The sequence below is a fragment of the Bos indicus genome, chromosome 13 (genome assembly GCF_029378745.1).
Source record: "Bos indicus isolate NIAB-ARS_2022 breed Sahiwal x Tharparkar chromosome 13, NIAB-ARS_B.indTharparkar_mat_pri_1.0, whole genome shotgun sequence".
In the NCBI taxonomy this organism is placed as follows: Eukaryota; Metazoa; Chordata; class Mammalia; order Artiodactyla; family Bovidae; genus Bos; species Bos indicus.
In genome coordinates, this window is record NC_091772.1 from 7,338,068 (window position 1) to 7,354,272 (window position 16,205).

General features: G+C 39.5%; 1 protein-coding gene across 2 annotated transcripts in view; it reads right to left on the reverse strand.

The window, feature by feature from the left end:
• The window catches only part of SEL1L2 (SEL1L2 adaptor subunit of SYVN1 ubiquitin ligase), a 116,493-nt gene that overhangs the window by 40,346 nt on the left and 59,942 nt on the right, over positions 1–16,205 (reverse strand). Inside the window, exons 2-4 of one of the 2 annotated variants that reach the window (XM_070800710.1) lie at positions 15,508–15,654; positions 15,277–15,379; positions 10,777–10,939 (exon numbers count right to left, since the gene is read on the reverse strand). In XM_070800710.1, coding sequence (XP_070656811.1) covers positions 10,777–10,939; positions 15,277–15,326 — 213 coding nt within the window. In that variant the 5' untranslated portion in view covers positions 15,327–15,379; positions 15,508–15,654. The remainder of the gene's footprint in view (positions 1–10,776; positions 10,940–15,276; positions 15,380–15,507; positions 15,655–16,205) is intronic. The other variant, XM_070800709.1, reaches the window with a different exon arrangement.

Consider the following 16,205-nt stretch of genomic DNA (forward strand, 5'->3'; position numbering starts at 1 on the left):
ATAAACAAAATTCCCTGATAAACAAAAACTGAGGGAATTCATCAACACTAGAGCTGCCTTACAAGAACTGCTAAAGGGTGTCCAAGTTGAAAGAATGTTAGCCATAACACAAAAGCATACAAAAATATAAAGCTCTCTGGTAATCATAAATACATAGACAAACACAGAATCATATAATATTGTAATGGTGGTGGATAAGTCACTTTTAATTCTGCTAGAGAATTTAAAAGGTAAAAGCATAAAAGATAACTATAACTAAAAAACTATGCTAATGATACAAACTATAAAAAGATATGATTTGTGTCACTGATAACATAAAATGGGAGGAGAGCAGAGTATATGTGACTGAAGTTAAGTCAATATCAATTTAAAATAGATTCGTGCAGTGGTACAGAATCTGCCTGCCAATACAGGAGATGCAGGAGACATGGGTTCAATCCCTGGGTAAGGAAGATCCCCTGGAAGAGGCAATGACAACCCACTCCAGTATTCTTGCCTTGTCTTGTCCCATGGGCAGAGAAGCCTGGCAGGCTATGGTCCATGGGGTCACAAAGAGTTGGACACAACTGAGAACTGAACTGAACTGAGCAATTAACACATACACACAAAGAGTAACTGCAAGGAAAATACCTATAGAAAATGCACCCAAAAAATGAGGGGAGAATCAAAGTATGCCATTACAAAAAATAAATGAAAGACAAAAGAAGGCATCAAGAGAGGAAAAGAAGGATAAAATAACTACAAGACAAACAGAAAATAGTGAACAAAATGGCAGTAGTGAGTCTCTCCCTTTAAGAAGTTACTCTAAATGTATATGGATTAAACTCACTCAATTAATAGACATAAAAGGCTGAATGGATAAGAAAACAAGACCCAACTTAATGCTGTCTACACAAGATTTATTTTAGATACAAAAACACACATAGTCTGAAAGTGAAAGAATGGAAAAAGATACTCTATGTAAATTGTAAGCAAAAGAGAGGGATGATCACACTTAGACAAAATAGACTTCAAGTCAAAAACTGTCACAAGAGATAAAGAATATTGTGTAATGATAAAAGGATCAACTCACCAGGAAGATATAACCACTATAAATACATATGCATCTAAGAGCAGAGCGACTTCACTTTCACGTTCCACTTTCATGCATTGGAGAAGGAAATGGCAACCCACTCCAGTGTTCTTGCCTGGAGAATCCCAGGGACGGGGGAGCCTGGTGGGCTGCAGTCCATGGGGTTGCACAGAGTTGGACACGACAGAAGCGACTTAGTAGTAGTAGTAGTAAGAGCAGAGCACCCAAATACATGAAACAAACATCGACCGAGTTGAAAGAAGAAATAGACACTAATACAATAACAGTAGGAGATTTTAGTCCCCCACTTTCAAAAATGGATAGAACAAACAGACAGAGATTAATAAAATTTTCTTTGTTCACAGATGACATAATCTTATATGTAGAAAACCCTAATGATTTACAAAAAAACTGCTAAAACTAATAAATTTAGAAAAAGTGTAGGATGCAAAATCAACACACAAAAATAAATAGATTTTCTATACATTAACAATGAACATTCAGAAAAGGAGATTAGCAGTCTCATTTACAATAGCATCAAAACCAATAAACACTTTAGAATAAAATAACCAAGGAGGTGAAAGGCTTGTACACTGAAAACTATAAAACATTGCTGAAAAAAATCTGAAAATACATAAATAAATGGAAAATATCCTATGTTTATGTATTAGAAGAAGTAATATTGCTACTTTATATCAAGGGATTGGATTTAGTGCAACCCCTGTTGAAATCTCAGTGCCATTTTGCAGAAATAGAAACAACCATCCTAAAATTTATATAGAATCTCATATGTAAACTCACAAAATAGCTCATCTATCTTGAGGGAAAAAACTAAGCTAGAGGCCTCACACTTCCTGATTTCAAAATATATTACAAATTAGAGTGATTCAGAATCTGATGGTACTGGCATAAAGACAGACATATAGGCCAAAGGAACAGTGTAAAGAGACCAGAAATAAATCCCCATATATATGGCCAAATGAGTTTCAACAAGGATGCCAAGGTATCGGATGCTTCTGAGAAAACTGCAATCTGTCCTTTCAATTCTGAACATTAATGTCTCTGTTCCAGTTACTGTGGCTGGTGTAACAAATCACTCAGAAACTTGGTGGCGTAATGACCATTTATTAAGCCAAGGATTCAGTGGGTCAGGAATTCGGCCAAGGTAGAGTGGGGATGGCTTTTCTCTGATTCATGATATGGGGGCCTTGGTTGGAAGACTCAAAGGCTGGAGTTGCCATAGTCTGGATTCTGGTTCATTCACGCGTTTGGCAGTTGATTCTAGCTGTTGGTTGAGATCTTAGCAGAGGCTAACGGCCAGAAAAACAACATGGGGCGTCTTCTATCACATGAGCTTCTCCAAGTATGCAACTGTGCTCCAGGATTGAGCACCCTGAGAGAGCGAGAGCCAGGCAGAGCTGTATCCTTTTAACGACTCAGCCTTCAAAGTGACGTAGCGTTACTGCCAGCAAACTCTCTGGTTTGAAGTAGTTACAAGCCCACCTGTAAGCACTGAGTCTTAACCACTGGACTGCCAGGGAATTCTCAGCCCCGGTATTTTCTGACAGGTTCTATGCTATCAGATAGGATAAGATGTTTCAATATCATCTTATACATTTTTTGCCCCACACCTGGAATTTGACATTTTCCAAAGGAGTTGGGTTTTTTTCAGTGGGAGAGGACATCTGTTGTTTACTTTAAGAATAATTCCTTTGTAGGGGAAGAATGAATATCTAAATTTAACTTTTTATTTCTTTGTTATCAAATTGAGATGTATATGTATTAAAAATTAAAATTCTAATACTTCTGAGGGCTTAAAATTTAAACAGCAATGCCCTGCTCTTTTCTTGGAAACTCCCTATTTTCCTCATAGAAAACTACTTTTAATTATTTTGGCTGTTTTCTGCTGATAATTATCATCATTAGGACTCCTGATAAATTGCTACTACTTGCTGCTAATTTATATATTTCACACATTTAGCTATAGATTTGCTACAGGATAGATAATAATTTAGGTCATCTACATGACTTTCTTTTTTTCTTTTTGCTCCTCTTCTCAATAGAATCATAATATTATTTTTTGTCAGAATAATTGTAATAGACTGTTTTTGTGTTCCTAATATTTTCAAGCTTCTTCTTGTTCGTAAGTTTATCATTCCTATCACCATTTTAGAGGTTCATTCCACACTCTTTTGCATATCATTGATAATACACCTTTCTTTCCATCAGTTCAGTTCAGTCACTCAGTCCTGTCCGACTTCTTGCGACCCCATGGACTGCAGCAAATCAGGCCTCCCTGTCCATCATCACTCCCAGAGCTTGCTCAAACTCATGTCCATTGAGTTGGTGATGCCATCCAACCATCTCATCCTCTGTCATCCCTTTCTCCTCCCGCCTTCAGTCTTCCCGAATCAGGGTCTTTTCCAATGAGTCAGTTCTTTGCATCAGGTGGCAAAAGGATTGGAGTTTCAACTTTAGCATCAGTCCTTCCAATGAATATTCAGGACTGATTTCCTTTAGGATGGACTGGTTGGATCTCCTTGCAGTCCAAGGAACCCTCAAGAGTCTTCTCCAACACCACAGTTCAAAAGCATCAGTTCTTCAGCGCTCAGCTTGCTTTATAGTCCGACTCTCACATCTATACATGACTACTGGAAAAACCATAGCTTTGACTAGACAGACCTTTCTTGGCAAAGTAATGCCTCTGCTTTTTAATATGCTGTCTAGGTTGATCATAACTTTTCTTCCAAGGAGTAAATATCTTTTAATTTCATGGCTGCAGTCACCATCTGCAGTGATTTTGGAGCCCAAAAAATAAAGTCTGCCACTGTTTCCACTGTTTCCCCATCTATTTGCCATGAAGTGATGGGACCAGATGCCATGATCTTTGTTTTCTGAATGTTTAATTTTAAGCCAACTTTTTCACTCTTCTCTTTCACTTCCATCAAGAGCCTCTTCGGTTCTTCTTCACTTTCTGCCAAAAGGGTGGTGTCATCTGCATATCTGAGGTTATTGGTATTTCTCCCGGCAATCTTGATTCCAGCTTGTGCTTCATCCAGCCCGGCATTTCTCATGATGTACTCTGCATATAAGTTAAATAAACAGGGTGACAATCTACAGCCTTGGTGTACTCCTTCCCCATTTTGGAACCAGTCTGTTGTTCCAGGTCCAGTTCTAACTGTTGCTTCTTGACCTGCATACAGATTTCTCAGGAGACAGGTCAGGTGGTCTGAATTTTCCACAGTTTGTTGTGATCCACACAATCTAAGGTTTGGCATAGTCAATGAAGCAGAAATAGATGTTTTTCTAGAACTCTCTCGCTTTTTTGATGATCCAGCAGATGTTGGCAATTTGATATCTGGTTCCTCTGCCTTTTCTAAATCAGCCTGAACATCTGGAATTTCATGGCTCACATACTATTGAAGCCTGGCTTGGAGAATTTTGAGCATTACTTTACTAGCGTGTGAGATGAGTGTAATTGTGAGGTAATTTGAGCATTCTTTGGCATTGCCTTTCTTTGGGGTTGGAATGAAAACTGACCTTTTCCAGCCCTGTGGCCACTGCTGAGTTTTCCAGATTTGCTGGCATATTGAGTGTAGCACTTTCACAGCATCCTCTTTTAGAATTTCTTTTAGGATTTCTTTTCATGCTTCATATTAAGAACAATTTGGTATTAGACACAGGAGGGCATGGCAACCCACTCCAGTGTTCTTGCCTGGAGAATCCCATGGACAGAAGAGCCTGGCAGGCTACAGTTCATAGTGTCTGAAAGAGTAGAACACTACTGAAGTGACTTAGCATGCACCCATGACTCAGCTTAATAGCTGATGGAATATTTGAAGAGTACAAGGTCATAGGCAGTGTCCTGTGGTGGATTGCCAGAAAATCTTTCACCTTGGCATCAATCCATTAGTCTATACCCTTTATTTACTATTATCAAAGCCTACATTTCTACTTTTTCATCTAGTTTATGATAACATAATCCAAGACTTTGTTAGATGTCTCCCTAAAATCAAGATACAACAAGGTCTGATAATTTCATCAAAACAGAAAATGAATAATTTCTTAAACATTTTATTATGGTTTCAAGGACAAAGAACTATGCTACTTTTTAAACTAGGAAACTGACTGCAGAAAGTTCAATTCCTAAAAGCATAATAGCTCTAATATGTGGTTTATAATTTGTAATCTACCTAATTCATAAACTGAAAAAAAATTATGATACCATCAGTTTCTCTTTAGTCTCAAAGGTTCCATTTTTAGGAAAGTTGATCATAAAGGCTCTTATTACAAATGAAAGCCTGGAATCCTGGTACTCCGCTAACCTCTGTAGTTATATTTAAAATGGTTAAATTGGCTCCTTGCAAAACTATCTTTAGCCAATGTTATTGGCTAAATAATTTATTTTTTCTTGCAGCTCTTAGCAATTTTTGACTCTGCTCAATTTAGAATCTTGTGTATATAGAAACTTTGATAGAACACAAATATACTGACCTTTGTATAAGAAAGTAAAGATACTGTTCTAATTAGTTGATTGTGTATTTTAGGATATTTTCACCAACACTGAATCATTTTGTGCAGAGCCTACCATGCTTTTTGGCCTGATCCTCTTGGAGAAAATTGTGAGGTCGGGATGTTGTGGATTGTGTGGTAGTTAATTTCCATCCTATGATTGCAGGGGAGTGCTTTATCTGTATAATGCTCAGACTATAAAGTAAGGAACTAAAACCATGACTTTTGCAGCCTCAAATAATCAACTCAAAGAGCAGGCTTCTCTCTTTAGCAGAAAAATAACAATGAGTGATTTTAAATTATTTCTCTGGAGGGCTCCACTCTTTTTTCACTCTTTAAAACATGGCAGGCACTCGTGGAAGACAAAAGATGTCATGGGCTATCATGTAGTAAATATGCCAATTATAGTCAGGGTTGTCCTATTTCTTTACAGTTGGGCATTGTCACCTAACAACTTTACAGTAATACGTTTTTGGTCTTCGGTCTTTTCTGAGATAAGGCTGAGGTGCAATGAGATGGATTATAGACTGATTCAATCTTAACCCAGAAAAAAAAAATGCTGTAAGTTGAAGAGAAGCTATGCCATAGTGATGACATCAATGGTGGTTTTAAAAGGTCAAACTCTGCAAATTAGATTTGTTTGTAAGACTCTGAACTCAACCACTGTGCTGTGTTATAGTAGCTGGGATTCAAATTTAAAGAGTTAAGTGTAGAGGATATTTTAATCAATTTCAAAGTAAATTACTCAGGTTCCATATTAACAGTTTAAAAATTAAATATTCCTCCTTTTACTTTTTATATAAGAAATTAAAAGAGAAAAAAGATCAAGCATTTAATTATTGTAATTATTTTACGAGTCTTGAAAGCATCTGTGGTCATTCTTTTTAGATTAAATTGCAAGCCGAACAAAAATGTGAATCAACCCTGATGAAAAACTCAGTTTCTTTTTGTACCCTTAATACAAAAAGATGATTTACATCAAAAAGAAATGCTCTACACAGGTAATCCTAGAATTATCAACATGATTACTTGATACTAAAATGATTTTTTTACATCAAAAAGAAATGCTCTACACAGGTAATCCTAGAATTATCAACATGATTACTTGATACTAAAATGATTTTTTTTTCAGTTGTAGCACAGTGCTAATAATCATTACCATGATTCAATTAATTTTAAGGTGATAATGTGAATGATCCATTTCTTGATTCTTAAAGCAAATAAGGTTTAGGCTCTACCTTCTTGTTCGGCAAATTAACAAATTTTCCTATTAAAATGGTTCATCAATATTAAGAAAAGAGTGAGCCTTTCTAATTCTGAATTTCTGCTTCCTAAATGAGAATCAGAGAAATAAAAAAATACATAACTACCTCTAGCTGGTATAGTGTAGTATCTTATAAGATATTCTCTATTTTTATTTTTGCTTGCTCTTTCTTCAGTTTTCACCATTTTCATGAAGTCTAATTCATGAATAGTTTTATTCAGAAGGTACAGTTTTCTTGAAAATCAATTCAATGAACTCTGTTCACAATCTTAATTGCTTCTATTGCCCTTATTGGGATTTCTTTTGGTTTGTTTGGATTTTTGTCAGATAAACCATTCAAGGTGCATGAAAAGAAAGAATTATGCCTCTTTCCCTCCATCAGCTTCCCTTTCACACATAGCCTGAAGCTGCCTTTCTCCCCCTATGCCCTCAATGCCACTTTATAATCTGAATTCACATCTTTCTCGCTTTCTTTGTTAAACCAGGGCTCCATGAGCCCGCTGGTGCCTGGCTTCTCCCATCTATCCCCCTTCAGCATTTCCAGCTGCCCTGACCTCTCCCCCAGAGACAGGTGTCTCCGCTCTCTCATTACCTCTGTCCCTCTCACTGTCCTTCCCTGTCATTCTCAGTACACAGTTCAGCTTCCTCAGCCACATTTCTGTTGCTGCATTGTCCCCACAGTTCCCAGCAACGTTTCCTATATCAACCTGGCACAAACAGCTCGAGAGGAAAGGTGGTCACCTGGCCAGTCCTGTTAGAGAACTGTGATCAATATGGCATGTGGCCAGCCTGGTCCCAGAAACCAGTCATCGAACAAAGCAATGTTTGTACCACAGAATATTTTTAACCGTGCTTTGTACAAGGAGATAAATCAACTGCACAAGGACTTGCTGTTGGACGTAGATTTTCCTGTAGTGATGACTGGGATAAAAGTTAAAATTCCAGACTAGAATCCAGCATCCATTAGAATAGAATCCAGCTGTAGCCCTGGACCAGGGTCCTCTAGGCTCCCTGCCCATCCAGATAACACTTTGGCTCAAAATCATGGGGAGCTAAAGTGAGGAAGGGGGGTCCGAGAGAAGAATAAGGGTGTTTAGGTTGTCAGGGAGAGCACAGGAGGAGCTTGGGACAGAGACTTTTTCCCATCAGTATCGCAGCACTTCAACAAACCGTGTGGCTGAATTTTGCGTATCAGGTTAATGTTGGCCTTTCAGGTGGAACATTTGTCCTCATCCACATTTTGTTTTCTTGCCTTCTTGTCTGTGGTCCATGCCACAGAACCATGCTACCTAGAGTATGTGGAGTAAAACTGACGGCAGCTCTCAGTCCATATGTTTAATGTACCCATTATGTTAATTTGGGATTTCTTTTCTGGGAGTAGTGTTTTGACCTTGCATCAAATACATCATTCAAGTTCAGACAAATCCTTCATGTTGCCTATATCCAGTATTCTAGACTGAGTGTAAATATTCCTTTATCCCTGAAGCCTTTTCTACCCGCCCCAGGCAAAGCCAGTCAGACACTTTTCTGTGCCTAAAGCACTTTATACCTTAACTCTAGTCCACCTAAACTGGGCTGCAATTATTTGTTTATATTTAACATTGGCCCATAAGGACTTTGACCTATTAATTTTTTCTTCCCATCAATAAGATTGTGTGTGGCACATAGTAAATGTCCAAGAAACAACTGTTGACTTAATATACCCACTGACAAAGCACATGTTCACTAGTTCATTACTTAGGGATGAGGTAATATTATTTGTAGTGGTGGACATGATGATAACATTTGGTCTGTTTTGGAACTTTATATTTTGGATTAACCAAATATGGGATATATTCACAGGGAAAGAGATATGTTCGGGTTGGCCAAAAAGTCTGTTCATAAGAGCTTATGGAAAAACCCAAATGAACTTTCTGGCCAACCCAATATGATATATTATTAAGTGAATCAAGAGCTGATGAGGAAATAGTAATGAAAGTATGTCTCATTTTTGTAAAAAACATTCTACAAAGTTATAGAAAAAATTGTAGAAGGATAATAGAGTAATAATATATATATATTTTTCTGGTGAATGATTATAAAGTTCCAGGTATGGAAATAAGTGCCTTCACACACTATTTTAATCCTCACAACTTTGTTGATTCATTCATCATGAATTAATTCACTATTCAGCTATATTTTTTTCTGTCCCAGGCACTGCACTGTACTTTGAGAGATACAGTAGTGAACCAAATAAATACAATACCCAGTGTTTTATCATTATCCTAACTCTACAGATGAAAATTAGGGAGGTTGCCCCACCCATCAGAGTTCCTCTGGTTCAACTTCTGGTTCAAATGAATGCACAGACTCACAAGAGGCTACACCTGTCAGTCTGCTCAGGTGGATGTAGCATAGGAACCAGAGTTTGCCAGAGGGCAGCATCAGCCTCTTTTTGGTAGGAGTCCTTGTATTTGGTCACACCGTCCTCCAGCAGCCCTCATCTTTAGAGCCTCAGATGACAGACCAGACTCAAGGAGATGAGATCTACACCGGGGGTTTGGCAGCCACCCTGACACAAAAGCCTCATTCCCTGTGTAACCACTCCGTAGGCACAGTCAGCCCATCCTGCCCAGGATCCCTGTACATATAGTTCGTGAGAGTTTCTCCCAAGGTTGTTTACCAAGCAGAGGTCATTTCAACGATAAGTAATACTACCTGGAAACAGAACATTTTATTCCTATCACATCACCAGGGAAACAGAAGTAGAGGGTGAACCAAAGGTCAAATTCGCAGGCAGAAGGGGAAAGCGTTTTGTTAAGTAGAAAGTGGTAGAGTGGATTTGAAGTTGAATCTGTCTGATTCCAAAGCTTAGCTTCCATGTTTACTGGATGGAAAAAAAAATGATCTCTGGGAAGAAAGCTTTTAGGTAATTTTTACTCTCTTCCTCAAACTTTCTGAATTCACAGGCGTTTTTTTTTTTTTTAATTGTAATCAGCATAAATTTATTTTGTAATCAGGAAGAAATGTTTTCATCAAGAAGACCAAGGACATGAAAACATACTTTTGCTACCACACTAAGTACAAGTAGCCAGAAATAAAACAGTGTATGCACTTGCTCTGTCATGATGACGCTGTAAAAGAGAAAGAAGCCAAACAGAAATGCAAAGCGGTCCTGACAAGTAGTGGAGTCAGGGTGGTTGGCTTACGAGAGGCTTGCTTTTGTTTGTTTTCATGGTTTTCCAGATTTTCTATGAAATGCTTATGTTATTCTGGGAATAGAATGAAATGTTGGTTGGTTGGTTGGTCACTAAGTCATGTCCTACTTTTGTGACCCCACGGACTGTAGCCCACCAAGCCCTTCTGTCTCCAGGATTTCCCAGGCCAAGAATATTGGGGTGGGTTGCTTCCTTCTCCAGAGGCTCTTCCCGACCCAGGGATCAAACCTGTGTCTCCTGCACTGCAGGCAGATTCTTTACTGCTGAGCTACCAAGAAAGCCCCATAAAATGAAACACACATTAAAATAGAAAAGCAAATTTATATAGCTTGTAAAATATTTAAACCAGGTGAAAACCAGGCAAACATCATCCTAAAGAAATAGATTTAGTTCCATATTTCTTTGCATAGGTAAATACAGTGTATTTTTTTAATAAAATTTAACTATGTTAGGGGCTTGGAGTTCTCACATTATTTTAAAACACACACGTGGACGTGGAAGAGGGGAAGGGGGATTAGAGAGCAGCTCTGTTCCATTCCTAAAAGTCACTCCAGAGCTAAAAGGACTTTCCCAGGCTCCTGCCTTGTGTCCTGATGGAACATTTAGGGCATTACAGTAATTTGCCTAGGCCTGGGCTTGTGCAACAGAGGCTCAACTCCTCTCACATGTTATTTGTCTATAGTTATTTCAGGAGGTAGCTATTTAAGATTTAATTTTCTCTCAAAACTCACGTTTTGGGCTTTATATGATCCTTCCTTAGCCAAGGACTCATATAATTGGATAGCTGCTGTGATGTTTTGCATGCCAAAATTTCCAAATAGCAAAGCATCAGCCATTTTCTCCATAGCTTTCAAGTTTCCCATATCAGCTGCTTTGGCAAAGAATATGTAGGCTCTGTTTCAAGAATATGAAGTTAGAAGTGTGAGTGTCAAAAATGAAAATTTATGCTCCTCCTTCATTCTGCTTCTAACAAGAAGGACCCAGTTGACATTGCTATTAACACTACAGTTTAACTATATCGTCCATTACATCTCTAGACCAGAAGATTTTTTTCAGCCCTAAGTCAGTCTAAGAGTATCATTTCAAATATATCTGACAAATAATGAAGCTGCTGAAAAGGAGAAATATTTAAGCTATATCATTCATGCTTCAAGCTAATAGACCAAGTGGAGTGAAAAGCTGGGGCATTTGTCCTAAAATAGTAAACCTTCCCACAGTAAATCCCATTACTTATGAGTATTTGATTTATACAATGAACTCTGAACAATATAATTAAAATCAGTTTTAAGAAATCAAAACTGCAACGTCACACCTAAGAAGTTACTATCATGAGAACAACTGTCCCTTTACATTCCAAAATAATTTTCTGAAGCAGAGCATGTTCTTTAGCACAACCAGACTCTGTGGAAAAACAATAACCAAACAAAACCGTAATGATTTTTAGGGCTCTAGAGTCTGACTGACTGGGTTAAAATCTACCATTAATTAGTTTGAGAGCTTCAGGCAAGTTACTTAACTTCTCTGTGCCACTGTCATCTATAAAATTGGATAATAATAGCATCTACTTCATGGGGCTGCTGGGAAGATTCAGTGAGATAATCCATGTGAAGTTCTTGGCATAACTGCCTGATATAGAGTACACCCTCAATAAATTCAGCTATAATTATTATTAAGACTATTGCATAGAAAGTTTTATGACATGGTAATTGTTCTCCTATAATTTGTGGGTAAATCACATAACGTTAGTGATTACAAATATAGACACCAGAGGATTGTCTCGCAGTACATTTTATGAGTCCTGGTCAGAAGTCACCCAGACCTGATCTGTGAAACAAGTAGTGATGGAGAGCCTTACAAGGTCAAAACTTGTGTTGGAGACAGAGAGTGCTCTGAGGACTTATTTTTATTCTTAACACTTCCCCTTTGGTAGCAGTAAGATCACAAAGCATTAACCTCTGCCTGTGACCTTGACCCAAATATAGGAATAAACACACAAATCTACCATAGCTACCAATTCAGGAGGATTAGAAGATTCAGCTTTATACACCCCTACCCATGCTGATGTTAAAATAAGTTCCTCATGGTCACAGGCTGGAGCCGAATAGAATAGGCCAGAAGGGCCAAGAAAGAGATATCCAGGTAAGCATTAGGCTCCTGGATGGTAAACAGAGAGTAGATCCCAGCGGAACCAAAAGAAGCCAGGAGATCTAGCAAAAAAAATAGCTGTGGTCAAATCAAGTGGAAGTTCTGGGGGCCAAAAAGCAAATAATAAGAGAGAAGGTTTCAAAGGTCAGTGAATGCATGGGTCTGGCATCACGGGACAGGCATGGCACCAAGTATAGATTCCCAGGCGCTCTTCTGTCACATGGCTTGTTGCTGCAACAACATGGTCTGCTGGGACGAGAAGCGCACCAACATGGTCCAGAGCAGAGAAACCTGAGATGGGCTGCAGCGGCCAGGAGTACATGTAGTTGCTGGTCCCAAGAGACAGCAAACATTTGCAAAACCAATCCCTCTAGGTGGCTTTGAGTCTGAGGGAGGAGGGGGTACCTCTGTCCCCTATCAGGGCAGTCCAAGCTGATACATGGAATACCAGAAGCTGGACCCTGGGTAGAAAAAAAAGTCATGGCAAATTAGGTGGGATTAAGATCTGGACTGTAATCCCCAAGAGGGAAAAAGTAGGAGAAACTGGGAAGGAGGGGTAGGTCCACAAAAGAAAGTTCCGTTAGGTGTCTGGATTGTCTCTAGAGGATTTGGTGTTGGATGCTCGGGTGGGTCCTGGGGAAAGGGGAGGCTAAGTGCATCTCTAGGACATATCAGAAGCTTATCTCCAAACCTTCCTCGCTGATGAGTAAGTCTTAATGACAGTTAACCTTGGATATCATAGAGGCTTCTCGACTCTTTCAGACAAGTTTGTTTCCCTGACATATGCTTGTTTAACATTTGTACTTCTAAAACCACTAGCTTGTTCAACAATTTTCCTCGCATACATGTGAAGAGACAGAACAAATGAATTAGACCAAGATGTGGGTGTGGATGAGGCAAAAGGACTAGTAGCCCCTGTGACTTATGCTACCCTCAGTGAGGAGCGGTGAGGCAAGGAGCGGGCAGGGCAGAGGATGAAGAGAAGCAAAATGACTCCCCTTTGGTCTGGGGGTATAGCCTCTTCTCTTCCCTGACCAGAATCTTAGAGATGGCTAAGTTGGCTGTAAAGCAGACAATCCTGAACACTGAAGGAGTTTCACACATCTTGCCCACAAACTCCTGGGGTCTCTGGTTGTGAAGAGGTTTGGTTTCGGTTCTCCACTGCTGCCAACCTAGGAGGGTCAGCAGACTCAGGTTTATGTACCCTCTTACGTATCTGTGCTGCTGCACACATAAGCTGTTCTTCTGGGATTCTTGGGCAAGGATTGGAGCAGGATAGGTTGGGAAAGAGTAACCTGAGATTAAGTGACACCGTGTAGGCATGAAGGTTCCTGCACTGCTGGACAGCCCTGCAATGAAGGGCTGGGTTTTCTCCCCATCCCCTTCGGTCAATAAAGGAAGGCACCTATCAAGGTTAAGCAGAGCCTTCTAAGAGTGATGTTGTCCCATCAGGCTGAATCTAGGAGTCCCTTGGACTTAATGGGGCCCCTCATCTTGGGTTCACCTGTCTAGGTTGAATCTCAGGGACAAGCCCTTCCCAGAATACCACTGTTCTCTCATCCTGCTAGGCTGGGCTCAGGATTCCCTGTCCTTCTTACTCATCTGTTCAGTGGCACCCAAATGAGCTGACTTCCCTCTAAGGCTGGATTGTATTTTTGGGGCTTGGTTTAACTCCATCCTCATCATGACAGTCCCCAGAGATACTTAGCATGAGGCTTGAGTTTTTGCTGAGGATGGTTTCTTTTGCTCTTATTAAGTACTTCTAATTTAACTTTCCCTAGAGAGAGGACCAAATCCCTTACTTCCTTTTTCTTGTCACTTTGGAAAAATCAAAATCTTTTTGACCTTCTATTTCCTCCTTCATAATTTGGGGATAATAATTTATGTTTTACAATATCATTGTGAACAATGAAGAATATCCCACAACAAGTCACACGAAGAAGGAGCTTGAAAAATGGACGTTTTGATGTTGTGATAACCAGGTTCATACTTAATCCCCCCACCCTCGTCTCAAAGGCTTTGAGCTTTAGGGAAGAATTCATGGACTGTGCAGCTGCCCTTCCTCAGTCTGGCTACCACAGCTCTGGGAAGCATCCCATAGGGCTGGTATGCCTAATCTGTGAAAACAAAAGAAACAGGATTGTTGGAGGTTCAGAGTTTATTCCTTCTATTAAGGTTCAAGACACACTTGACTTCTCTTCCACGCCTTCCATTTACCAGTTAAAGGACCAGAAATAAAAATAACAAACACTTATCTCTTTATTACCGAGTGTTGGACATGGTTCTAAGAGCTAGACTGCATTATCCAGGGCACAAAGTTGTTAAGTAACTTTCTCTGTCCCACAGCCAGGAAACGGTAGAGCCAGAGTTCGATTTCAAGGTTGTCACTAGAGACTTGATAGGACTTCAGGTTGTCCCCTCTCCTGGGGACAGCGGGGGAAAGATAGTTCTGCCTCCCATTTAGACAGAGCAGGCAAGTGAAACGAGAAACAGTGGACGTGGCGTGAGACCATGTGTTCTCTGCTTGGTCACCTCCCAGCTGTGTATTTGTCTTCACCTCCATTTATCATCCTTGCATCTCTATTTCCAAAGTTTTAAAGGGGGTAAAAATGGAACTCTTCTAACTCATAATTCTTTTCTGGGGATAAAATGGCATCACATACATGAAAGTGTTCTGGAAACCATAAAGCGAGGCACACACGCTGTTAGGCAGCATAAAGCATTCTAAAACAACAACTACTCTAGTTCAAACAATACATATTTTTTTCAAATAGTACGTATTTTGTTTCACTTGAGTCAATTAAAGCCAAAACAATATTTTTGCTTGAACGCTTAGATCAGTGCCTTTATTCTGCGTTTCACTTGATGTGTAGGGACTGCGGTTTCATACATAAGGTCTGCCATGTGTTTAGGCTGATAATTTGTAGGATTCTTTAAACACCGTTTGATCCTTTTAAAAACAAAAGTTTATAGGCAAATAAGCTTATTTGTTATACCAATAAGCTTTTAATGACAAATTAGATTTTGGATTGCTCTCCTTTCTCAACCTGGAAATTGAAATTGGCTTGAGTGCTGGGTGGACTTACTCTGCTTTTTGTTTCTGGCTTTTAGACTGCTGGAGGATCTGGATGCCCATATTAAAAAGCTGGTCTCCTTCATCCGTGAAATTGTTCTTTGCTTGTTTTTTTACTGTATATGGACGAACACAGAAAAATAACATTATTTTGTGTTTTACATTTTAAAAATAATGTGCTGGCATATTATTTTGGGGTTCGCTCTCCTTATTTTTTAGCCTCTGCATTTCAAGATCACCCTACCTTTGGCTAGATGGTAGAAGCTGTCTATGAAAGTATTCTCTTCCTCTCTTTTGTGAAAGGGTCTGGGAGGATGGAGGAGAGAGATGGATGTTTCTGATGATAGGAGGGAGACAGATGTTTCCAGTCTGAAAAAAGGGGCGCAAAGTCCTGCAAGCAGAAGACAGGAAGCAAGGTTTTCTAAGGAAGGGGTGGCTTGGTGTACCCTGCTATCTGGATCTTAGATACCTGGCTTTTTTAGTGCTCAGATCTCTTGTCTGAACCAGAAGATATCATGGGCAGTGTGTACTCAGGATTGGAGGAGAGACGCTCCCTCATCCTCCCCAGAGTCTTTCTAAGACCTTTCTAGCCTGACTGAGAACTGTTGGGGATGAGTGTCAGGAATAAGCGGGCAGGGTAGGTATGCCAGAACATGCCTAGGACCTTGAAGAAGGCGCAAAGGAGGGGATCAGTAATAATTTACCTTGTGGGATGATACCTCAGAGTAAAATTTTATAGTATTTAAGGAAAACAAGAAACATAATTTTACCAGCTACAATAAAAATACTTCTAAAACATTTATATAACAATTCACAATTTTCAAAGCATATCACCAGTTTACAGATGGGGAAAGCTGTTTAGAAGGAAAGTCTGCCTTAGAGTCCCCACCCCAATACATACACACACACACACACACACACACACCCCTCCATAGCATCACG